Source organism: Pempheris klunzingeri, chromosome 11 (genome assembly GCF_042242105.1).
Source record: "Pempheris klunzingeri isolate RE-2024b chromosome 11, fPemKlu1.hap1, whole genome shotgun sequence".
NCBI classification, from domain to species: Eukaryota; Metazoa; Chordata; class Actinopteri; order Acropomatiformes; family Pempheridae; genus Pempheris; species Pempheris klunzingeri.
The window spans coordinates 8,223,713-8,251,262 of NC_092022.1; the positions used below are offsets into that span (position 1 = coordinate 8,223,713).

The 27,550-nt window shown below is 40.6% G+C and overlaps 1 protein-coding gene across 2 annotated transcripts in view; it reads left to right on the top strand.

The window, feature by feature from the left end:
- The window catches only part of acot7 (acyl-CoA thioesterase 7), a 48,133-nt gene that overhangs the window by 6,476 nt on the left and 14,107 nt on the right, over positions 1-27,550 (top strand). Inside the window, exons 4-8 of one of the 2 annotated variants that reach the window (XM_070840261.1) lie at positions 7,851-7,942; positions 8,271-8,385; positions 9,129-9,149; positions 9,320-9,406; positions 22,486-22,602. In XM_070840261.1, coding sequence (XP_070696362.1) covers positions 7,851-7,942; positions 8,271-8,385; positions 9,129-9,149; positions 9,320-9,406; positions 22,486-22,602 — 432 coding nt within the window. The remainder of the gene's footprint in view (positions 1-7,850; positions 7,943-8,270; positions 8,386-9,128; positions 9,150-9,319; positions 9,407-22,485; positions 22,603-27,550) is intronic. The other variant, XM_070840262.1, reaches the window with a different exon arrangement.

Sequence of the window (27,550 nt, forward strand, 5' to 3'; positions counted from 1 at the left end):
AGATGCAGGGGGGATCACATTGGGCTGACCTAGCGTTATCTCTGAACCTTTAAATGCCAGCAGCAACAGCAATGCACAGACTGTAACAACCAAATGTAATGTCCTGACCGTACTATAACTGCTTGAATTTATTTCAAAGTGGGAGAGTTGAAGTCTACACTTATTAATAATAATACATGTATAGACACACACACTACATGGTGCTAATGCTGGTTGTGAATTAGTGTCAGAAGCATAGGGGAGTTTTTTTTTATATGTTACGAAGGAAACCTTACCTTGTGCTTATTTTGATTTTTTTAAATGAATTTGTAGTTAGAGGGTACTGTAGCATCAGGGCAACGTGCCCATCTTATTAAGAGTAAGAGACGGAGAAAGAGATGGAATGAGGGAGAGAAAGGGAGTGAGACAGAACGACAGATGCGCGGAGAGAGGCAGGCAGACATATCGATGGGCAAAAAGATAGCAGAGGGAATGAAAGAGGGAGAAAGAGTGTGAGTAGGGAAGAGATAGAAAGAAGGATGAAGGAAAGGAGGTGTGAGAAACAAAAGAAGTATCCCCTAGACAGCCGTTGCCCTAGCAACAGGCTCGTACTGGTTGGTTGGCTGGTTGCTGGGCTGGAAGCAGGTTGATGGAGGCGGAGGCAGAGATAAGAGAGGACAGGTGGAGAGCAGCATACATACATACAGGCATCGGCACAGACAGCCTGCTACAGTACATGGACTGACAGGAAGGACCCCCAAAGAGGGGAGATCAGGAAGAGAGCTGATGGAGAGCTCAAGGCACCGATTGGTTTGATGCGCACTACAGGATTTATTACTCAGTAAAGTGATGCAACTATTAATAAAATGGAATGAGTTTATTCCTGTGTTCTAGATTTATTCATATATTGAGCGAACACATGGTTAGAAACAAAGTCATCCTGATATACTTTTTCATAAATATCAGATATTAGCATTTTTAGGAGCACATTGTGACATTATTTAATTAAAATGGCATTCATTCTTACCATATTAGTGTTTTATGCCAACAAGGGGCTATATATTGCATTATATTTTGTAAAGAAATAGAATAAAAACAGATGCACACTTGATTATTCAATTCTCAGGTCAACAATTCCTTATTCCTTATTGTGTATTTAGTGTCAGATAAATACATTTTTATTAACTAACATTTTAAGTACTGTTCATAGTTAAGAAATATGCAGCTGTGCATATACAGTTGAAATAGTTCTGAAGTCTAAGTTCAGTGTCAGGCCAGTGTGGGTGTAGTGTTGATGGATGCAGCTTCAGCTTGTGTTGAGAACAGACACAGGCTCCCCTGGGACACCAAACTTTGCTGTTGAGCTCTCTGGAGGCTTTGTAGGCCAAACTCAACATCTGTGAAGGTATTTACTCACTGTCCAAATTATATATACGAACTCCGCCATCACCTTGAGTCATATTCTACAGCAACATGATGAATTAGAATAACAGTATATCAGATTATTTTCCAGTACTGTGTAGAGTAGAGTAGTTTATGTCCTCAAATCAGAAATGCAGGCAGCCTCGTCATTAGAGGAAGAGCCAAAGAAGAGGCTGCGGCTTGGTGGTCTATGAGGTCATAGCTATAGGAAATAGGTCATATGTGTGTAGATGTACGGGTGTGTGCATTTGTGTATTTAAGTTGTCACAGCTTGTCACAGCTGTTATCCATATAAACTTACGGATGTCTGTGTGTTTTTCTGAATTTATTTTTATCCAACCCTCAAAAGAATTGTCTGCTTTTATTCACGGTATGTGGGGCTGTGTAAATAAATGGTTGAGCACATGTTTTGGTTTGTGCACATGTTGAGGTTTTAGATGGTGGATTTGTGCAGGAGCTAATCTATGTGTCAATAACTGTGAGACAGGGTATGTTAGACATGTGTGTTTCTCTTTGCGCCTTGCATTTAGATGCATGATTTTGCAGATGTGTGTGTGGTACATGTGTAACACAGTATGTCTATGCACAGTGGGGGTGTGCATCTGTACTGTATCGAGGCATGTGTGTGCACGGGTATGTGTGTGTGATTTCATCAGTGTTTGGCCCTTTAAAAGGTTCCTGCGGGGCCGAGGGGGAAGAGAAGATAACGGGAGCAGACATTATTTGCTTCTGTCATGTCGGCTTAGCATCAGGCCTCACACACTGTGGCCCAGTCAGACACGGACGCCAAGTGGATGTACCTGCACACATGCTTCGACACGACGCACGCACGTATCCAACACATACTGACACACACATGCGGTGGTGTAGGGACAACCTGCGTGCATACACAGCCTGATAAGCACATGCTGTCACATTCTCCATAGAAAAGTCACACACCTACACATTCTCACACCCACACGGATGCACACTGAGCACACACACTTCCCTTCTTTCTAAAAGAAGTCACATACTGAGGCAGGACTGGCAGGATTTACATGTTCCCGGCCAGATATTTTTCCAGGCAAAGTCGTGAAGGATGGCTTGAACAGGAACACAGAAGAAAGAATTTTAGTGTGGGTTGTAGAATGCATATATGGTTTCTGTTTATATCTTTATATAAAGAGCGTCTGCATTTGTGCAGCAATGCATGTTTTTGCAGCTCTGTCTATACGTAAACGTGCATGCTCCTTCTATACTGTGACAGTATTTATATTACGCGCAATGTGCATGCATCTTTGTATTCATGCATTCATGTTTATTCCACATGTGTGTATGTTGGGGGAGGAGGCAAGCGTCCAGGTTCCACAGTCAGTCAGGCAGCATCTCGTCAGGCAGGCCTCAGTCACGGCCCCCCAGGGGAAGGCTGCCTACTGTGGGCACGAGCCGTGATGATTGTCCCCGCTGGGAGGATTGCACATGCGCACTAACGTACACACATGCGTACTCACACACAAACTCACACACGCCGGCGCACACATATTTGCATACATTCATATACGTGCAAATGCGCATGAAAATACACATACATACCTAGAAAACTGCACATAGTCACATAAACCCTCATACATGCTCACAGTAACAATCACACACATACAGACACACACACATCCTGCAAGACATGCAAGCATCCACTTGTGAGAACTGCATGTGCACAGATTCACATGCACGCACGCACGCACACACACACACACAGACACACAAACACACACACTGTCATAGCGTTGCTGAGTATACAGGATGCTCTGTCTGATTTCACTCACACTGAACATTCATGTTTGAATACACTCATGTATGTGCACAGCCACACTTGGAATAAACACAAATGTACACTAAGGTCCCACAGAGGCAATAATGCTTGTATTGCATGCACACTCATGCACATAAACACAGCATTGCATAAACACAGCATACACCGATTGTGCCCCCTCAATATGCACGCACGCACGCACGCACGCACACACATACACACACACACACACACACACACACACACACATACACACACACACACACACACACACACACAGACACACACACTCATAGACAGAGCTGAGAGCAATGCATTGTGGGTTGAGGCTTAAAATAAGCATGACAGTTCCTGCCATGATCCTGGTGGGTCACACAACTGCACATACGGGGAAAGTGAGCATGGACATACATAAATCAAAAAAAGTATTGTTTTAGGTTTCTATGAATCTTTGCAGGTCATTGTATTTGAACAAGATTATGCATGCTTTTCTTTATTATTCAGTTGTCCTACGATTAACACCCACACCATAAGAAATAAGATGTGTAATTTTTATGATGTAAAATCTATCAAATCTTAATTTAACCAATAGATAAAGGACATAAAACTAAAAGAATACTGTAAGACCTTTAACAGTTAAGGTTGGCTTGACTTTTGGAGCACAGAAGACTTTCCTGAGGGTATAACTGAGGTCTGTAACAAGACAGACAACACTACAATAGGTTAAAGGACATTTGAGTACAACAGAGAACTAGATTTATGTGGAGTAACTCTGCAATCTATCAACTGTTGAGCAGCCTTTTGTTTTACAGGTGGAGAGACACTCACAGTGACACTATTCAATACTCAGTCTTGTACAGTTGCAATATAATATAATAATACCATAATGCTTAAATAGAGTATTAGATATTCCTTTTCTCCCGGCAAGTTTTCATCTATTCTTATCAGTGGGACTGTAGAGCAGTTAAAAGTAATGGAACCTTGGCTCAGCACAGTGGAAAATCTGTGGTTTTGATCATGGGGATCAGGACTAAAAACGATCCTCACTGCTTGGTCTCTGAGCCTGGAACATGATGTTCAGGAAAGAGAAAAGAAAATGGGGGTTTTTCTGCTCAGAGTAAGAATGAAGGGTAGTAGGTAAGAGTCAAGGGGGAGAGCAGAGGGCAAAACACAGCGATAAATCAAGTGAAATACAGTGAAACAAATGGATGAGGGCATAGTGGATGGAAAGGGAAAGAGATTGTGCAGAAAGGAAGGAGGAAAAAAGGAGGAAAAGAACAACAAGATGAGAGATTAAAGATGTTAGGGCTCAACATCTGTGAAAACAGAAAATGTGTGTTATGGAAATTTCAAAAATATTATGAAGTAATGATTGATGCCTTAAACTTAGATTAAAGGGGATTGGATGATACATGAGTAGTGCTAGAGGGACATTTACCCCACTTAAGCACCCATGTGGATACTCAAATCAGTTCCCAAAAAAGGCTCTAATTTATAATTGAATATGACAGAGAATAGTGTTTGGGAACTCTGCTGCCTATCAAACACTTAAAAAAAAGCACAGCATGTCTGTGTGTCTAAGCCAGTCAGGCAGCTAATGGTGCTGCTTGTTTTGTTGTTAATATCTGATTTGCTGGATTCTTTTGTCCTGTAATCAGCTGAAAGTTGAAAGTTTTAGGGTTGACACACCAGCAATCAGATGAATTTGATTTGTTTTGTTTTTGCTTGTCCCACAGCAGAATGCCAGACTCTGTGGCTGCGTTTTCCACTGTTGGTGTGCTTACATCAGTATGTTTTATTACTGCTTATGCTGAAGTGCTTTCTGTTTGCTGACATTATATTCCTGTAAAATCAGCTAAGTGATTCTTGTTGGGTTGTCTGGTGTGCAGTATCCTTCCACTCAGATGCATTTGTCTCCTTCCATGTTCATGCACTCAGTGCACTGCTGCACCAGTACGCCATCAGTTAAGAAAAAGGACCTGCCACTGCCAGGTGCCATTTGTCTCGGCTGCCATCAAGAGTGCCCTTTCACATTAATGGAGCTCCTTGTTCTCAAGCTGCCACCAGATGAATTTGAACACAAACAAAGTCTCTGTGCTATTAGGCAGTTTATTGAGCATTGGGCCATCAAGGGTGGAAATATGAGTGAGCATTTGTTTGTGGAGCTTGTGTTCAGGTTGGATGCAGCCCAAACCCTCCTATTCACTAATTCATTAATGCTAACTAAGTAAGCCAGCTGTCCCTCCTGCTATGCGAGACCCCTCCTTGTGACAGAATTCAGCTCTCTGCAATCACGTAGAAACCAACACAAACAATAAACAGGTTTCTCAGTAATGATCGCATATAATATATCAAGATAAATATTCTACACGTATTAGTGAGGTGCTTGTTATGACTGATACTGCACAAATGATGAGGAGTAATATGTGCTGTTTTTACTGACATACTGTGAACGTGATTCGGGTGCAGTCCAGGCAATGACATGGTCAAACATTGACATTGTCCTCATGTGATGCAGAGGGATTTGAATTTCAAAGCCGGGTCCCTGGTTACATTCTGGTCAAAAAGGTCATCAGTCGGACTGGGAATGGTTCTTAGCTGGCCGGTTCATTCCAGTGCTTCACCCTTCACCCTCCGTCCCTCTTTCACTCCTCCTCTTCCTCCCTCCATCCTAAACACAGTTCACTTGAAAGGTCCAGCAGGAGCTAATAATAGACTGGAGTCACTCAGTCTTGGTAGAGTCAAGGATATGTAAATATGCCTTTCTCCTGTGGGCAACTTCCTGGTTGCTGGCAAGGGCGGGAGCCAATGAGAGGAGGAGGAGAGAAGCGCGGTCGGCATGGCAACGCGGCCCGGCTGTCTGCACGGTTTTAACTCGGGTGTAAAATGCAAATGTTATTCCCCAAGAGTAGCCTACCATAAGCTGCTACTCCCACTGTCTTAACTTCACATTTCCTACTGCAAAGTCTCCACATGGTTCACCAAAGATTACAGTGATGCCACAGTTCTCACTTTTCATCAAGATTTGTTTATTTATGATATGTTCTATGTTAATGTCCACATAGAGGCAGTGCACATGTATACAGCTACAAGTTTCTATACATTTGACACAACTCAACACTGAAAATAACACTACTTTTAATTCCTTTGCATCAAATAAATGAATCTGAATATAAACCTCATCAATCCTAATGAGACACGTGAACCCAATAAGTTCATAAGCTGGTGCAGCCACAAGTAAAAGCCTGTAACACTTGAAGACAGTGATTTCATTTAAACCCACTGGTCCTGCGCTGCCTTTAATCTATGTGCCTCCCTTGTGTTCCATAACAACACAACCTCAAAATAGCCTCTTCTCTCTGTTAGCGAATTAAGAGAAAAAGTGTAGGCAGAGTAGAACAGATATCGCTATGGCAACCTCTCCGCCTGATTGCTATAAGATGTGATTTCCACGAGTTTTGTCTTCTGATCTTCTGGTTCTTAACTTTCTGTAGGAAGGCAGAGCTAATGCTGCAGCCTCCAACCACCAAAATCTTTCATGTGCTATATGGAGGCACACGGAAATATCCGACCCTATATCTGCTCACAGGAGGGTGCATACATCTACTTCACTCATTGATGATGAAGATGGATTTATTTAAGTATAGCCTAGAGAAGAGAATCTGAGGGATAAAATGTGACAGCACTTATTTCCAACAAATTCGAAGATATTCACATGCAAGACAAAAAAGATACCAGAAAGATTTAAAATATCTCATAACTATACAGTTAAAGTACTAAAATTGTTCTTTAAAAAAAGCACTAAATACTCCGGTAATAAGCATTATTTACTGACCTCAGGAACTTTCTTATCACTAATGGACGTCCACTTTGCCATAGATAAACTTAGACCTGACCTATCAAAGCTTCTCAGCTTTTTTCAACACTTAAGTCAATCCAACAAAACAAAAGTAAGATAAATAAAGTAATTATTGATGCACAGCTATTATCAAAACACATAATTAACACCCACATATATTCTGGCCACATTTTGAAGGACTGAAAGATGGACGTTCCACTGAAATGATAACTGTGCCAGATATTACATAATTTTTCAGTCAGCACCTTCTCAGATTTACTTCTACTTCAGAAAAGACAAAAACTACATGTTATAATATTTGTACAAAGAATGTAATGAGTGGGTTGCCATTGTATTTCATCCATTTTCTAATCACAACATGAAAATGCAGAAAGTTCAGGATTCAGGGATTATGCTAAACCTTACACTAATCGAGCGACTGCGTTTAGTGAATGTGAGCATGTGTTGTTCTGAATAGACATGAATGATTGTCTTTGAACAAAGGCCTCATTTTGTTTTCTGCTCCTTTGTTTGCAGAAGAAAGACTAATCTTCAGGCAGTGCCACTGGATTTGTTAAAAACTGGATTGGCTTTTATTGGGGGGGGGGGGTTAATAAAAGTGTTTTGACAACAGCTATTTCAAAATTGTTTGCTCCATTGTTGTTCTGTTTAAACGACATGTCAAAACTTCTTGCTTATTGGTTTAAAGTCACAAAACACTGAAAAAGTTGTGCCAGTGTATTTGGTGGGAAAAAAGCTGTAAAATTCCTCATTGGCGTTATCGTTCGGTACAAGAGTTGAACCCTCTCTCTGTGACTGCAGGTGCCAAAAAGCTGGCCAACAAGGCAGGTCTGTGGTACGTACCCTGCTCTCTGAAGAATGTCGACAAGATCATGGAGGTGCCGCCCATCAAGGTACGTGGAAACTTGGTTGCTCTGACCTTCATTGCTGTAAGTTTGGCATTTCACCTGTCAGCCCCTCTCTGTATCTGTTTGGCTCTGTCGCTCCGTATGGATTGGAAATGACAGAGCAGAAGTCGAGGAGAGGGAATGCATGAGAGAGGCCATCTGGTCAAGATAAAGATATTGACATTTAACAGTGTTAAAAGTCAATTTTACCTGTCTTGTTTGTCTTAAATGTCAGTGTGATAAAATTCGTTACTTACAACCTGTGCAGAGGCAGGTATTTGGGCAAATGTGTGCATCCATACATATGTTTATGCTGTGTACTTTCTGACTGTAGTATGCGAGTGCTGAGCAAGAAGAGGAGGGCAGGAAGCGCTACGATGCTCAGAAGATGGAGAGACTGGAGACCAAAGCAAGGATTGAAGAGGTGGTGCCACCTCCACCCAACCCAGGTAACATCCTACCCCAAAGGCCTCAAATCAAATCCTAACCTGCAGTTGATATAAAACAGAAATCTTATGTGTAGTTAATTTTCTTGCTCCCACGTGGATTGAAATTTGTTGCAAATATCAGCTAAAATTCTTTCATTTGTCTGATATGATTGATGCTTATCTTATCATTGAAAGTGTCAAAATACAAATCCTCTAACACCTCCACTTAACACAGATGCGTGGCACAGACCTCTGTGAGCCTGAATTAATATCCATATTTTGTTGTACAATCAATGTGCAGGAATTTGAGTGGTTGTAGTGGTTGTAGTAACAGGAGAACACTCAGCACACACAATACAGGACACTATGTTCTGTGTGTATTTCCATCGCTGCACCTTCTACATCTCAGTGCTGTGAAAATAAACTGCACCATGAAGTCGTGTCCAAATATTTTCGTCAGTGCAAGACATTTTATTTTAGCTGGCTCTGGTAATTGTTTAATATGTCTGAATGTTTGGTTTGGACATTCAGATAAATGATTATTTTCTGTTACATTATAAAACAATTATTTATAATGACATATTATTGCTTAATTCTGAGGTAAAATAATGGCAACTGTCAATGGAGTGAGTAAAGAATGCTTATAGTGCACTGTTGCCTTCCATTAAAGTTGTAAGTTGATCAAAGGTGCATATTTGCTCTGTAAATGTATTCTAGCTTGTAAATTTGATGACTAATTCTCTAATTCTGTCATGTTCAACCAGTCACAGAGGATCTATCTAAAGGTATGTTAGCGTATGTCAGCACAGTGGCTTCAGCAAGACAGCATGCAGTTGCAAGAATGCAGTTTTTATAATTTTTGTTGCCCTGCATGAGCAGAATACACACTCGCAAGTTTTTCAATGCACAAAATTCCTTTTTTTTCATATTTCACATTTGTGTAATTTCATTGCAGAACAATACACAGTTGGCTTCAGCCAGTCCAGTCTGATCCATCTGGTGGGCCCTTCTGACTGCACACTACACGACTATGTCCATGGAGGTGAGTCTAACCATGTCTTTTTTATTTCCAGATTGTACGATAAGCAGGCCATTATAGGTGGACACATTCAGTCTTAATGCCAGAAAGTTGTGGAGTCATTTCCAGAGTCTGTCTATAATGTGGTGTTAACAAAAATTACGAATCTCCAATGGGCCTTTAATTAATAATATATATATATATAAATAAACTTTTGATATTAATAATGAATGAAATGACTACCTGCAATGTGAGAGGGGCTACTTACAGTGTCAAACTCGTTGAGAGTTCACACCCAGCTCTCCGCTGCTCTAATAAGCTCACAGACACTTTTAACGTTTGATTCTCTCTCTGAAGAGTGCATGGTTGAGTCTCACGGCTCTCACCACCCGGCTTTAAAAACGAAGGCAGTTGTTATCAGGACACAGGCTAAGACAAACTGCTGATACCAATGCTCATATTGTTCTCTATATGCTAGATGTTAAAGTACAGGTTTGTTTGCTAACAGGCTAGCACTTGATAAGCCAATTCTATATCAGGGCTGTGTTTCTGTAAGCTTGTTTTGGAATTTTTCTGCCCACTGGTGGTAAAAGAAAAACCTAATTCAACTTTCACTGGTGTTTAATGACAACAAGGAGTGATGGATGTTATTTTCCTAAAATATTTTCTAAAAAGCAATGAGGGGTGCAGAAAACATTTGTGCTTCCCAATGAATTTAACCAGTGAATCTGCATTTACCTTTTCATGATAGAGGCCACTGTTCAGACTGACCAGCCAACCAGTTCTCTGTCATCAGTCTGTCACAGACTGATGATTTCAGTGTGACTTGTGTATATTTGTCTGTGCAAGGAAGTTGCATTGCAGCAAGCTTACAGGGAATACACAGTAGGTCTTTAATGATGACTACATACATATGTGTGTGTTTCTTACACACCATAGTGGCTGATTCTGCCTTAATCTCCTGAAAATGTGTATGTCAATGTTACACACACATGTGTAACTCAAAGGGAGATATGCAAAGTAAGAAATATCTTCACAGAATGTAGTGGTGAACTTATTTGATGTTTCTATATTATTCAGATCAATGCTAAGTAAAACTTTACAACTGCTTTGTGATTTATTCAAAATTCAAATGCACAACTACACTGTGCGATTGATCCAGCACTAACAGCTGCTGACAAGCCGTCTCAGAGCCCAGTGTTTCCAAGTCACCTCCTCGCACTTAGTTTCCAGAGTCTGTCAGATTTCTTTGTCATTTTCACACGTGAAACAAAGAGCTCTTAAACAGCATCAGAGACAGACCTGACCATCTACAGCTTCAGTACAGTATGGAAATCCTGCAGGCGAGAGGATGTACAGCAGAGACCAAATAGAAAGTTGTTGTGTGGAGGGGGAGTTTGTAGGAGAAGAAGAAGAGATATTGACGTTCAGGAAAGGAACGATGGAGTGCAAGGAATAAGAAACATTTCTGTGGAGTGATTAAACATTTCACAATATCAAAAACTCATATATACATTGGTGCAGTATGCATTCACGTGTTCATGGTATTTACATTATTCCACCTAATCCAAAGTCAGCAGTTCGCTCATTAATTGCCAACAAGCCTCCTCTCAATTTTAGAGTTTCTGGCAATAACCTCTAGACTGTACTTTGGTACAGTGTGTCCTGTGGCAACCCAGCGGCGGAAAAGAAGAAGAAATACTGCTGAATTTAATCCAAAGCAAAACGTCCTTGGGAAAGAATTTTGTGGCTTTTAGCATTTATGATCTCCTAAGTGAATGGATGATGGATGTAGGAATATAAAAATGTATTGCTAGGTTCTGTAATGTCTCTCAGTTTTTGGGAGTGAGTGTGATTACCTAGAGTCGTAGTGAGTGATTATTCTGTATTTGTGTGTGTGTGTGTGCCTGCCTGCCTGCGTGCGTGCGTGCGTGTGTGTGTGCTTCTGTGTTGTTGAAATAATTGCTTGGGTTGTTCTGTTTCACTTGCATTGACAGCACTCTTTGCTGTTATGAGCATGGCTGTAATGGTGAAGAAGAGAATGACAAGGACGAAGCAGGAAATAGACAACTAGAACAACAAATAGAAAATAGAAGGTCTTTGTAACAGAAAATTTATGGTGCTGATGCCGTTTCCAATTTTGTGCTTCACTGACAAGCTAGACGACTCAGAGGCTTAAATTGTCCTTCTATGACTCGCCTTTTGACCAGGCCTATTTAATCATCTTTAAGTAGAAAAACTTTTTTTGTTACTTGAATGCTGCTTTCATAAAAGGCATTTGGAGCTTTCTTGCTTGCAAAAAGTCAAAATATTTCTTTTGCATACATTCAAAAACGCCCTTCAATTGAAGCACTCTAATGAATTTTTTTTCACTTTTTGCAAGCGAGAAGCTTCTCGTTGTGTTTTTGTTGTTTCTCCCTCGGCCCTTTCCCCCCCATTAGATTTGATCCAAATTCTTAAAAAGTTCGCAGAGCACTTAAAAAAAGGTAAAGTAAAGAGCAAACAGTACAGAAAGCACCAGACTTAGATCAAAAACCAGACAGAAATTTGATGGTGTAGCCATCGATAACCAAAGAGCTGGTTATCTGATGTCCCAAACAACATGAAAAAACAAACCAACTGGAAACCATTCTCTCTGCATCTGTAACAAATCCAACAGTTTATCAGCACCGAACAGATGCTTTTCATCAGTCGAGGTACATTGTTTCTGGCAGGATATTCCTGTCTCATACTGCCATTTCTATTGAGGTCAGCTATGTAAAGAGGCCATCAGAGAGACACCAGATAGTGAGCAAGAAAAGCAGAGGAGAGATGTTGACTGAGAAAGAGAGGCAATGAAAAGGAGACAGGACAGGACGGCAGGATTGGAGGAGGTAGAGTGAGCAGGGCGGGACAGATAAGTGTCACACGTGTCATGGTTGCCTTTTTAATTTGGCGAGCTTACTGAGAAATCTGTCCAATTAAAAATCAAATGTGGAACAAGCATGCAGGTCATTTAGAACACACACACACACACACACACACACACTGCTGCTCTCTCTCTGCACATGCCATTGCTCATTAGGCAATGTTCCCTGTTGTTCGCTGTTGCTGTTGCTTTCACTACACTTATTTTGTTTACATAACCGAGTCAGGTCAGGCAGCACAGGGTGCTCTCTCTCTCTCTCTCTCTCTCTCTCTCTCTCTCTCTCTCTCTCTCTCTCTCTCTCTCTCTCTCTCTCTCTCTCTCTTACTGTGTCTTACTCTCTCTTGCTCCCCCTTCTCTTTATACCCTTGTCGGTGAAAAGCAAACTGACAACGGCAGGCTATTCACTTACTGTATGTCTCCCCTTTTGTGGTGTGGGAAAGTGGCACCCCAGCTTGTGTCTATGGAGACAAAAACACATGTACCTTCAGGAACGCACATGCATGCATGTTCATATTGTAAATGGACACAGTGGATGCACATTGCAAACACCTTGCAAACAATTCTACATTATTTTCTATATAGAACACATCTGTTTAGGTCTTAGGTTGAATCCTGACTGACAGCAGATGGTAATAGCAGAGCCTAAACGTGACACTGCATACATTGAGCCACAGGTTCAGCAATTATGTCACTGGAATGAATGCAGGATGATATAACTGTGTCATCGTAATTCCATCTATTTGGTTGGAAATAAATTGACTCCCCATTCTGCGCATCACATTCCTCAACAAGTGATTTTATAATTATTTGTCCACAGAGGACAAAAATAACCCATTAATCACAATAAAACATATTTTATCACATACCCCTAGTAGTATCAAACCATGCAGTTAAAGTCTTGAGATATCCATCTCTGAGATTCATGCACATGTTTCCTTGGAATACCTTAATATTAAATTATAAATATTATAATTATAAAAATATTAATTTCATGTGTATTTTACACAGTGATCCAGACTGAATATTTCTGGAAGTTTCTTGAAAAACAAAATTTTCAGTTGCTTCAGCAGCACAATGAATTCCTTTCATCCCTGTATACTTCCATGGCAGTGGGATTTTAGTTTTAAACTTGTCACAGAAAACCAAAATATCCACACCTGGATATCACCAGGAGAAAGTGAGAAAATGTATTTTTGAGATTTGTACTGTAGTCTTGATATTTCATGTTTTGATGCATGTCCAGCTTGGTGGGTGTTTGGCAGTAGGAGAATAGACTGTACACTGTGACAAAAACACATCTGATAGATACCCCAAGTGTTTACAATGCCAGAGGTCATGGGGTTGAAACATGTGACTGTGATACACACCAGGGTATGTAATGAAAGTCTCCAATGTGCTGAACAAAAACCTGGAAATTGTCCAAATGTTGGTAAAAACTAGAGGACCAGAAATTTTGACTCGATGGCCATTAAATCAACCTTCTTTTTCTTTTCCTCTCTTACTTTCCCTTTCTTAGTTGCTCATTCTTTACCGTCTGCCCACCTCTCCTCATTATCGCATGCTCTGTCCTCCTCTCTCCGCTCGCTGCTCGCTCTTCTCCTTCCTTCATGTTCTAAGGAAGTGTACCACCTGTTTCCATGGAAACAGCAGTTGATTGCCACAGGATCACCCGTGGTGGACCCCACTGCCGTCTGATTAGAACAAATGGACAAAATAGAGAATAAAGAATACAGATTAGACACATCATTAGATGCTGTGATGTGCTCATCATGCTCATCTGTGCACAAAACGATCCCTGGTTGTCAGTGTGTGTGCCGTATTTGTAATTTGTTTGCACACTGTTTGAACACGTGTGTGAAGCTGCATCTTTCCATGTATCCTCTCTATGTGTGTGTGTGTGTGTGTGAGAGAGGAGGGCAGACATGTGCCCATAAAGTCGTTGGTGCACAGATTTAAAGTAGGACGTGTGTGTGTGTGTGTGTTAAGAGTTGAGCCAGGGAATGCCTGAGCACAGGAACACATCCATCACTATGGCTCTATATTATCTGCCCTCTGTTCTGATCTATGCTCAGTGGGTATATAAACATGTCACTGCCTGAGCCCGAGACAGGGATATGTCCACTGGAGCTTGTGTGATCGACCTTTGTGAGGAGTGTGTGAGCCTGTGTGTGCCTGTGTGTGCATGTGCGTGTGTGTGTGTGGACTGCTTCCACTACCACTACCTCTAGCCTTCTGTCCTCCAAAACCAACATTGATTCAGGAATAAAATACTGAATCAGCTGCACTGCTGGAGCCTTTTAGAGACTCAGGAGAGGAGACCTTGAATATCAGGAGATCCAGGTGAAAACCAATCTCCTGGTGTACAGCAGACACTGCTTCCTCCCACAATGGTAGATTGAATATTAATCGATAGAATCCCTCATTAATCCCAAAGGGAAATTGTAGAATTGTATCACAAAACAAAAAACCAGAGACACTCTATGGACCTATGAATGCCACCATGCTTGAGGACACAACTATTGACCACACTGCTGACACAGTCATTAAAAGTGTTAATCCAGAAATCAAGTTTTGTCTAAACTATGTATAGGTATTAGTGTGATGTACTGCACACACATCATTGGATCTATGTAACAAATGATCTGCAAAGAGCGCCACAGTTCTGTCTGGTTTTTGTAATGGAGGTTGAAACTCCAGGAGGAAATTAAATTAAATCAGTGAGGAAACTTGAATATTATTGTTGTGGCATGAGCAGAAAATCCTGCAGCTATACTGAATGTCTGAGCACAAGAAGCTTTAATGACCCCAAAACAAAAACACCACAAAGCAGCCTCACCAAGCTCTTTTTAGGAGAATATTAGCTGTAAATCAACTATAAAAAGTCATTTATCCCCCTTTGGAAAGAAAAGCATCCCTCTGACCACACCCAATGGTGCTGTTGGGTGTGGTTACGTTCTCAGTTACGTTTCAGAGAAACACTGCTTTTTTGGCAAGTGGCAAGTTACTCTTTAAATGGCTGATGGGGACTTGTCGCTCTATCCCAAGTATGTTGCCTGGTGCCAGTATTACCTGGCTACCAAGCTGATGTTATCTAAACAATAAAATGGAGCAGATGTTTCAGTGGTGAAATGAACATTGCCCAGTTAAAAACAGCAGCATAGCATGTTTATTCCTTTTACGAAGGCCAAGTTCTACATTTAGAAAAGTAATCTGCAGGAGCTAATGACCTTTACCATCACAGCCAGAGGTGCGTTTTATCTGAAAGCCCTTTATCTGACAGAATTTCCATTACAGGAATTGTGTCTCAGTGATTTTCCCAGGCCTGTGGTGTGCATGGAGCTTACAGTTAAATAGTAACCATGACAGCACTCTCTTGCAGTTTGCAGAAGTTAAGGCTGCGCACTAATTTGTTAAAGGTTTTAATAAAGCTCCCACCAAACATACAAAAATATGCAGCTTATGGGACTGTCTAAGAGGATGTGGGTGGGTTGCTGCATGGCAGTAATGTTAACAGGAGCTGTTTCTATAGTAACAGCTCATTAGGAGGCAGTTTGAGCGGTTTGATACTGTCCATGATTAAAGCACTTGTTGGAGAAGGGACGACATGGACAGAAAGAGTTAGGTGAATCGCCAGTGGTGGATATAGGTAGACAGAGGGCAAGAGCAGGGAGGAAGGGGAGGAAACAGAGATACTAAGATGGAGTGAGTTTAGGAAGTGATGAGAGAATATGTGAGAGAGGCAGAGGTTACGCTTGCTTTGCTGTCGATACCTCTTGGTCTCACACTCCCTCCTCCCTACGTCAGTGGGTGCCTTGTGTAGTGTGCTGTGTCTGAGCTGGTTCTAATTAAAAGGGCTTGAAGTTAGTAGACAGAGTTGATGGGTGACAAGAGTTGCCCGGAAGACTCCCTTCATTGTTCTCATGACTGTTGCCGATGGACAGCATTGCGCGCAAAGATTTGGGGAAATCGTCAGAAGGAATCTAATCACTGAGGTATTCTGCCCCATGGCCAACTGGGCTGCACTAGGGACTTGGTTACTAATTGCCCTTTTTTCCCCATTTGGAGTGAGCTGTCTTTCCTCTTCATACAAACCAACTCCAACGCCCCCCTCCCACTGCCTTTTGAGTTCCCACCCTACGGCAAAGGGAGAGTCATAGTGTGCCATGTCACCCTGTGAATGTGTAACGCCAGGCCCATGGCTGTCTTGGCCTCGCTTGTCCTCATTTGCAGTCTCACATTGAGCCTCACTTCAACCTTTTACATCGACTGTACAAGGAGAGGGATTTTTTTTGCAGGAGTTGCATTAACAGTTCCCCTGATGGCCGTGATTAAGAAAGACAAGCATCTTTGGTACTCAAGGACAGTGCCGTTCTCCACTCGATCTGTCTCGTCATGAGTTTCTAGTGCACCAGATAAATTGAATATCCAACACTGCTTCCACTTCCTTTAGAGCTTTGTTAGAAATACATGCCATGTATCCTCAAGATGAAATATATCACATGAAACGTGCAGGGAGTATATAAGAATGTACTCCAAGGTCAACAGCCGACTGTGAACTATCTACAACACCAGTGGTAGAAGTTTTGAAAAGAAACTCATAGATCTTGTCTGTAGAGCTTGAATTCATGTGGAGTTGTGTTTCTGTCTACCTGACAAGTCTAATTTTTATCCATTGACAGGTGGAGTTTTAAAATTAGACAACAAAAAGTAAAACTGGGTGAGGAGAAGTGTAAACAGTAAAAGTGAACATAGCATGTACAGTTGATTTTGGACTTTTAGGGGGATGCAGATCACATCCACTTTTGTCCTTCATTTCCCTTTAACAGCTTATTGAACAAAAGAGGCATCTGTGTTTACATCTACAGTCGCTCTGCTGCTGACAATGAGGAATGCTAATGAACCATTCTGAGCTTTGCTCCACAATGTGACCAGTGTGTGGTGAGGAAAAATAAGCAACTAAAATTCCAACAATTTAGATAATGAAGACCTTTATCAGTTTCTCTGCATAATTGCCTCTTAACTCTGCTATCAGAACCAACTCTATCTTAACAACAGTATTTTCAAACTTGCAACTTTTCACTACTTAAAGCTATTCTTAGGCCATGGGAAGTCTCCAAGGCAGTAAAGTGAAGAGCATGAGCAAACTGGGGTAATTATCCCCCTCACCCACCAGCCTCGTTCTCTCAAGGCATCTGGAGAGCTGCTAACACTGGGGAGCCGTGGAACAAAACCACGGGAGCCCACTCTCACTGCTCCACTCAGAAATTCTCAGTCCAAACCACAGATAACCAAGTCCCCAGTACATTCCTTTTTATTCTTTCTCACAAAGTAACAGAGTTCACGTCGTGTCATTAAATGATATTCTCGACTGTTCCAGTCTAGCCATTTAGCACATTAGCATTCACTTCATGCCTTAGCACGCTGAGGGAGGCTTTCTCTCCATCCCTCACGATTTCATTATTTACTCTGGACGACCTCCTAAAGATCATTTAATTCTGATAAGAGCCCTCATGCCTTTACAGATACGCAATAAAAATGTAATCTAATTCTAGCTACGTAATATTTGCAAATGAAAGATGAAATCTCAAAAATACGGGGTCACTTTGTTTCAAGGATTAATATCATCAGAGTTTATGAGCTGATGCATGACTGCTGCCACCAGAGCTGCTGTTTTATAGCACTGCTATGAGGTGAAGACAGAAAAATATACTTATGTAGAAAAGGCAACAGAAATATATTGTTTATTTCAGCTTATCTGGCGGCTCAGTTGTGTCACCTTATTTAATGCTACTTCTAGATTTCATTTGTAAGTGCTACTGTTATATTCCTTTATTGCCAAAAAGACTAAGCTGTTATGGATCTAAAGGAACAGTAGCACGATAGATTCATTAGGCAAACATATTAATATTATTTATCTCAAAGACCTTCTGGCAGTAAGTGTGAATTAATGCCTCAGTCAACACTTGTTCTCTTGTTGGAAAAAATGGGTAGCCTATAATACTACAAGATATTACTGTACATGTTCTACATTCTCATATTCAAGACCACATTAATGGCCTTAAAATATCTTTTTGACCTACAGATTTTTTGAATACATCATTATCATATGATCAACTTTAAATTTGCCGTGGAGAACCTGTTGCAGGCTAAGTTGCAGGCCCAGAAACCAAAACAATTAGCTTTCCTCTCAGCTCACTGTCAATGTTGTTAAAGTCGACATAGCTCATAGTTTTAATGTTTTACCAGCAGTAAAGAAATTACATACGTTTCCGCCACTGGGACACTGGGAGGATGTCTTTAAATTTAAGAGATTTAGATTAGAATCAATTTAATGTAATTCAACATTTATGTTAAATTTTATCATCTTGTCAGGTCATGATCCATCTCCATTTAGTGCTGCATGCTCAGACACGACCACTTCAGGCTTTGAATAGCAGCAGCCTGGTGTGCCTTGTACCCAGGGGAAATTTTCAATCTTAGGTGAGAGCCGATCAATTTTCACAACATAGCGGAGATGGGGAGAAAAAAAAACAAGATGGAAAATACCTTGCAATAGGCTTAAGGAGGGAAATGATATATTTCCTTGCCCACACACACTTTAAGCCTGATTTGCTGTTGTCACCTGTGTGAGCTGTGGTCACATCATCAGCCGTAATCAGAGAGCATTTTTAATGGATATACTTCCCTGATCAGCAGGGTTTTGGTTTGGATTGAAGATGATGAAGCCTTTCATGTGATGGCGCAAAAGATCTGTCACTTTCACACTGCCTGGCCTGAGTTTAACCACATAATCACACATCAAAGAGCTTGATTCAGTTCAAACATCAAGCCATTTTCTATTTTGAAATATCCTGTTGGTAAGTGCATTTTTCTTTTACGTCTGAGACAGGTATAGCTTGGACAGAAAAATAAGTTTACTTTCCAAACTACACATTTGCACATATCAGTATTATCGGCAAAATAAAATGGAAGTGATACCGTGGCCATTTTAGATAAGAGGATGTCAAAGTAATGGCATGTTTAATTCTTAATCAACTCAATCACTCTTACAGTGAATGCTGCATTTGGGAGCAAGCAGCACATTCTGTTTGTACTCCCACACATTTGGCTGTCATAAATAGCCACACAGTGCAGATGGTAGGAGCCTTTGGGAGCCAAACCAGCCATCAGCAAGCAGACTTATTGATTTTCTGTAGCATGAGAGATACGAAAAGCAACTCAGAGGGAACGATCGGGGCAACTGGAGTGTCTAGTTAAGGGCCTGAATATGTTTCAATGAGCATGCGTTCACAAACACACACACATTACACAAGCACAAGCACACACACCTTCTCAGACAAACATACTTTTCCTCACATCTCTCATCTCCAACCCACTCATTTCAAACAATATGTCCCACTTTCTGTGAGAAACCCCCAAACAACTCTTTCCTTTACACACGACACAACCTGCAGAGGCTGCAGACAAATGCAGGTGTAGATGTGAGAATTCCCGTATGTCCACTTTGTGATCTCTGTTAGTCAAACGGGGTTTCAAGACTTTCTGGAATCATCTTTGATTTAAACTTTTAAAGTGTTTCTTTGCTCATCAAATCATTTGCAAGCTTTTACTACAGGATTCATGGTGGATTATTTGATGTTCTCTCCCATCTTAAAAGTGATACTTCACCCAGAGTGTGTCTTCTTATTGTCGAATACTCACCTCCTGTTGGTTTGAAAGGCAACAAGCAGCTAACATTTCAACAACCAGCATGTCTTCCTCAGATGAAGGCCATGCGCTGTAGATCTTATCAGCTGAGGCACTGGTTCAAAACACTTCTCAGATCTCTGAATTCTGCATAGTCCATCTATACGCTCATTGTGCTCCAAATATTTACAAAGCACTTTTTTTCTAGATTAAACATATTGGTCACACACAAAAAACACAACCACTTACACTACTCACAAAAAGTTAGGGGTATTCGGCTTTCAGGTGAAATTTCAGGATGAACCACCACCAATACATTTCCTGGTTCAGTTAGAATTGGTATTTTAAACAGTCCTCCTCATCCTGCTGTTCACATTCTGACATCATGAGATCAAGACGACACCTAACAATTGATCAACAGCACCTCAACACTGGAGGCTTCAAACAGGTCCTCAGACAGAAGGGTCCACTGAGCTTAGAGGGTCACAGAAAGGAGAGTGGACGTCCTTTGGCCACATCCCAATTTTACATTTACCCTCGTTTACCCTCCACTGTTGTTAGATTTTCTTTCAATAAATTGAAGAAGATGAAGAAACTACCATTGCATGCTGATACTTAAATGTCCTACTTTCATGATATAATATCACTGTAGCATTAACTTTTTACATTTTCCATAAATTTCACCTGAAAGTCGAATATCCCTAACTTTTTGGGAACCCTGTATTTCTCATGCCTAAACATCAAAATGACTGTCTGACCCATGTGACTGCTCCAAAAACATCTCATATCTGTGTTTCATGATCTACCCACTATGGTGAAGGATCGGTTAAGTTTAAGCAACTGAAAGTACTTGATTAAGATTCAGGAAAGTTTACCTTATGGTTAAAGGAATGGTCTTTTTTATGAGAGTTAGATAAATAAAAAAATAAAAAAAACATCAAACTGATACCATACTCATGTATTGGACTATTTCTTCGTCAAGAGCAGGAAGAAATTCTTCAGCCTTTAACACCATGTAAAATCAGTGTTTCACTTTGTTTTTGAATGGGAGATGTTATTTTTCTTCTCATCTATATTCAATAGTTTATTTCCTAAAATGTCAAGCAGTTTCTTTAAGATTAGTCAGTACCTTGAGTCACATCCTTCGTGTGCACAACAACCACCCCCCTCGACTTTTTGTGCAGATATGGCAACGTCACACTATTTCAGTATCCGCTCCATAGAATCAGTCATTATTCGCATGACTGCAACAGGTCATATCAACGGAGGTCATTTTAAACATAAAAATAAATTACTTCTGTTGTTAATGTTCTGGTGAGGACAGTCAATGGACAGTAACTAACTGGAGTATTCAGTAGCTGCTATATGTTGTGCACAGTGGACCAACAGGCTGTTTATGATAATATATCGAGCTGAACGTCTGTTGAAAAACTTCTTGTTGGCAATCAGATGACACACTATCAACTGTGGACTAATGAGTCTGAATGAGGAGCTACTGTTGAGGAAATGGCAAGCAGACTCATTTATAATTCAGCTTCAGGTGAATAGTTGTCTAATTGCATCAGGAAACCCATTAGCTCTTACTTCAAACTATCTCATATCAGTGAAACAGTGTCTCAAACACAGCCGAGAATCCCACCAAAGAGAATAGAGAATACCCTTAAAGTGTATCTTGGAGCCTCACTTCACCCACTGCATAAAAAAAGAAAAATGCTAAAAAAGTGTGCAAGGGGCTGAGGAGGAGTGGGGGGTGCTCAGTGATATGATCCCCCGGCCAGAGAAAAATGGAACCAGAATCGCATGGCATCCACGCCACAGAGGGCTCTTTTGAGATAGAGGACTTTTCCCTCTGAATCCCCTGAATCCCCTTAAGTGGACATTAGTGTGGTGGAGAACCGTGGTCCTGAGCCGTATCAATTTGCCGTATCAATTCAAGCCCCAGCCCCAGTAATGCCTGAGGCTGTAGCTCTCTGTTCTCTCTCTATCTCTCTCTCAGGAGCTCTCTTTTTTTTATAGTTAACTCCTGTGAATTATGAGTGTCTGGGTGGTAACATAACGCAAATGTTATTAATAAGGCTAATCCTAGTACCCCACAGAAATGGGTGTTAACATTTTTTTTTTTTCATAACGTTGATAGGTTCCAGCTGGTCGACTCTGTCTCAGGATTGGCTTTGCAAGGCTCAAACGTATTTAAAACAATAAATGGCATGTTAAGCCATCCTCAACCCAGTGAAATGCAGATTTTTAGGTTGATGTTATAATTATGTCATAATTTATGTCAATGTTAGTAACACCAGCATGTTGGTGTTTCATTACAGTAGTTGTAGCATTTAGTTTGTGCAGTGCCTCTTTAATTGCCACATTTACCCCTAAAGACTTGGTTTGTAATGCTTCACTGGTGACGAAAGCCCGTAATCATAGCTTGAGGTCAAAATAAAAAATATGAATCTTCCATTATGGATCCACTGTGTATCTAACAAATGCCAACCTGTGTGTGTCTCTGGAAAAGGTGTGACCATGAAGCTGATGGATGAGGTCGCCGGCATTGTGGCAGCTCGACACTGCAACACCAACATTGTCACGGCCTCTGTGGATGCAATCAACTTCCATCGCAAGATCAAGAAAGGTGAGGATGATGTAGAGAATTCACTCAGAGCTTTAAGTCACTGATACATATAAATATCCACGGGTTCAAGGATGTGCACCTCTCCAAAACGTGCACTGCAGCGTTGGTAGCAGGCGGCATGAAACTGTTTTCTCCATCTTTCACGATGCTGCTTCCTTTTACTTTTGCATCTTGCCCAATAATGAACTCCACTCTGTAAAAACACAATTACATGCAAATGTGGGAAAAACCCAGCTGTCCATGAACTCAGGCTCAGACTGTGCTGTTTTAAATTGGGCTAGCCAACGTTAACAGTTGTCACACTGTTGCTAATCAGGAACAGTTGTGTTTGGTGTGGCGGCTGCTACATCTGGAAAAACACATCATTGTTATGATATAACTATTTTCCATTACGGAGTTTTGTCTCTGAGTTGTTTCCTCACTGTTAAAGTGAGAAATCATTTATACAGCATTTGCCACAAAGCCTCTCAGTCTGTGAGGTCCAGATTTCCATAAGGACACATTCTAAGCCTCTTATTTTAAAGTTCATTCAAGGATTTTGACAACAACATTATCCACTTAGCCTCTGACATCTTAATGGGGAAGAAAGTGTCCACTCACAACGTTGATACCATTCACGTTGCTTTTCCATTCTGAACGTTGAACCCTGGGTTAAACGTTTTATTGGCAATACGGTTTGGACAACACTCTTAATCCAAAGTAGTGCTTGTCAGGACAGTCAGAAGCCAAGATGAAGTACATAAATCCAAGAAGGAGCAAACTCTCCTACAGATAAACACCCACAGGGAAACTGGATCAAAACAAGAGGTAGATTCAGACATACTGAACATGTTTCCTTTCCTTTTCATGTGGCTGATTCGTGATGTAATGAATAATTGAATATTCCTGGCCCACTGGATCTACTTTATGTTGTATTTCATACTCTCTCATTATGTTTTCATCTCTGTATCTCCACTGTAAACTATCCAGCGAGGGTGAAACTGAGCATCACAGGCTCTTATACCTGAGTGAAACAATTTGAACACAAACAAGAACTGTTCAAACTTGTGACAAATAAAGTTTAAATGGTGTTGAAATAACATTATTAAATGTTATTGAGAGAAAATTACAGCGTACAAAAAGCACTTTGACTGTAAGCTGTCAGTGACTGTGGCCCAAAAACTTGTGATAAATTATTAATGAAAATATTGTTACTACATTTAAGGCATTCGTCTTTTTGTGGAATCTAAATATGTCAAATATGACTAAAAGCAGTCTCTTGAAAGTGTTGTAGAACATTTATGGGTAACAGTTCCCGCCTCGTTGTTGATGTGCTGGAGATGATGTGATCCAGACATCCAGTGCTGACACTCAGATGTTATGACTACCTCAGGATGTGATGTTAACAATCGACCAGCTACATTGTTGAAATATGAGAGGAATTTTTTCATACTTCACAGCTCAGCACAACTGTGCCAGGTCAACTGTAAGTCTCCTGCATTTACAGTACACGCATTTTTAAATACAGAGGGCTTTATTCAAGCAGGATAATTCACTCATACCAAGGAGTGAGTGTCTGAGAAGGCAGTGGGGGAGGGGACATTTTAAACATTTAAAACATACCTTTCTGTGAGTTTCAGGACCAGGAAACTGAACAGGACAGATTGGTTGAGATCCATGTCCACATCTTTCAGCTGCCTCTAGACGCTCCAGTTGCTGCCTCCGTCTGTCCTCTGAGTTTAGGTGGTGCTGACATGATTTCCCCTGGCTCCCACAGTGACTTAGGTGTTATGTCACCAGTAGATTTCCCATTTTGCTTAAGGTGGTCAGCGAAAAGAGGTGTGCTCAGGAAAATAATGGTCAAAGATCAAAACAAAAAGCCACCCAAATACACCTACTGGCATGGTAGGCAGCACCTCTGGATCTATTGTTTCATTTTATGGCATGTTTTTCTCTTCATTATATTCTTATGAACAACAATAAACATTAATAAGATAATGATAATCCCAGAAAGAAAACGGGACAGTGGAAAAACATCAGAACGTGCAATTTTCCTTTAAGTGCTCATCAATGTTTCGCCATAAATAGCGAAGAGTAAGATTAACTAATGCATATGCCATGCAAACCTGTGTGAAGCTAGAGGACCACACACCAGCAGACAAAATGAACATTAAATACAGTGCGATGGGAAGTTAAGACCCAGGACATTAAACAGACTGAGCGAGGTCTGTGTCTGTACAGATGATTTGTTTATGAGTTTACGGAGGTCTCGCTGTATCTTGCCTGAAAGGTCCACTTAACTAATTGCACAGATTTTCAGTGTCCTGTGGTTCAGCAGCAGAAAAATGACTGTGGAGCAGTGCAGGTTTACGATGTAAACAAATATCATCAGCGAGAACCCCCCCCCCCCCCCCCCCCCCACAGCAGACCTGAAAGTAAACTACAGAGAAATAACGCAGAGTTTCAGAATGAACAAAGCAACGAAAATGTCTCCAGTTGAAGGGTCAGAGATCAATAAAGACCCCAGATATTAACTTTCCACTAGTCTTTCTGTCATGCTGCGTGACAAAGCTCCACAAAGACCCTGTGGATTAAATGTATTTGCTGGAACAGATTTGCATAGTTTTTGATAATAGTCATACAATATAGTGTTCATTTTTATAAACACGATTCAGTGAAATACAGAGAAAGATGGCTCTGTGGATCAAAACAACGTTTGGTTTGGTGCATCAGCAATACAAATCTAAAAATTTAATAGGTTCAGGAGACTATATCTGAACCGACCAAACAAACAAATGATCACGGAGCAAGTTGTTGAATTCAGTGTGATTGAAGGGCGACTGCCACAACTCACACTTTTGCTCTGTGCCAACAGTAATACACGGGGAATGGTTAATTAATCAATTAATCAATTTACACGTTTAAAAATAATCTAGTAAATAATTAATGTATGCATGTATGTATCAACTACTAAAAGATAATATTTTAATCAAATTAAGCAATTAGAATTAAATCAATGTGTTGTAATTTTACTTTTTGTCGTTCTATTTACTAATGTGTCTTCCTGTCATGTTCCATCTCACATCTCATTTGCCACCTAATTATGTGTACAGCACAGTAAAAAACATGCAGGCAGTGTGCTACACAAAACCTTTGGTGAGGTCAAATATGTGGAAACACAGTTTAGATTTACTGTTGAAGACAGTGAAGGTTTTCCTGGATTTTGTCTTTTGTGTTTGCATTTTATGATATCTTGTCTGAATCACTGTTCCTTTGTATGTTTTTAGATGAAATGCAGGCCAGTGCAATGTTTAGCTATTCTGTAATACTTCTAAGATGTTATATTCTAGAGCTAAAACATCAGTGTCACACTGAAATGACATCTACGTTGAGTGAAAAGATTTTCATCTGCAAACATTACTGAGCAGTAATGTGTATTATTTGGCACTGAGAGTGTAAGTCAGTGAGGTGCTGGCTACCACAGGAGTATCAGTTAGTGCTCTTCTCCATTATACCTTCCAACAAAAACGTGCAGAGCTACAAAGAATGAGAAGAAAGGCATAAAACTTCAAAAGGTGAACGTTGGGTGAAGGGAGATTTCAGGGAGAGAGAAGGGAGCGCTAAAGGAGAGAGAAAGAAATAAAGGGAGCCAGGTTGCATAATAATTCTCACAGTGAGGGTCTTCACTGATTTTTAACTTCATTTTTAAACTGACATTTCTGTGTGTTGTTGGTCAAATAAGACGGATGGATACATAGATAGATAGATAGATAGATACAGACAGACAGGGATTGCACGTTTACATAAAAGGGAAAGTCAGGATATCACAATAAAGCCCAGGGGCTTATTTCCATTGTGGTCCCTTATTTCCATTATGGTCTGTTGTGGATTGAAGGAATGAAGTGTGGATAGTGGAAACACATCGATCTTTTGGTTTTGTTTCACAACTTGACCTGCTCAGTGTGGCAACATGTGAATGAGAGGACTGCTGGTATTATTGTTGCCTGGGATTTGAGGAACTGGGTCCTAATAGTGAAGAACAGGCAATGTTGCATTCGCCTTTTTAGATTAAAATAAGCCTTGGCAACACATAAAATTGGAGACTTTATATTGGAGGCAAACATCATGCTTATTTAAAGACACATCTGGACCACACTAGGATCATAATAATTTCTTGGGTTAGCTGAAATTAAATAGTTCCGTGGTGTGGAGTAAGGGTACAATACAGTATGTTTCTGAATATATAACACTTTCTTTGATTTCCAGCAACAAAAGAAACAATCTCGCCTGCCTAATGTGTTTCTGGAGACGCTGTCAGAAGTGAGGGCTGTTATTCCATCTGCAGATTCCCTTGTTCGCTTCTCCTGTCCCCTTCTGTGGCCACTTGCTAATGCAAGAATGCAATTTCCAGGAAGAGAAATAGAAAACCTTTAACTCTTGTGATAAAGCTAAAATACCAAATCTATGGCTCAAAGGTATTTCAATTCCAGCTTAGTGCATACAACATGTATACCTGGCATGGACTCTCCTCACAGCAGAGTGCCGTATCAAACAGCTCCTCAGAGATGGGACTTGTTGGCTGACCTTCAAAGCTGCACAAGCCCAGGATCTACTTTCTGTGTGAATCAATTGTTAATCAAGAAGGTGTTTAAAATATCCCCCAGTTTCATCGAGGTTCATTTTTGTGTTATGTCATTTAGCATTGCAGGCTTCACTGAGCCTAATACATGTGTGCCAGAGGCAGTTTATCTGCATGAGACTGAACTCAGTCCTGGAGGAAACATGCAAAAACACTCAATGGAGAGAGTAAATACTTTCAGTGTATGTGCTGGATGCTGGATTTCCTCTAAAATCATTACAGTGTTTCACAATTCTTCACTTATTGGTTTCCTGTTGACAGTCTTCTATACCTTTTTTAAAAGAATGAAAATGTGGTTATAGAGCCACAAAAAGAGAGCGGAACATTTTT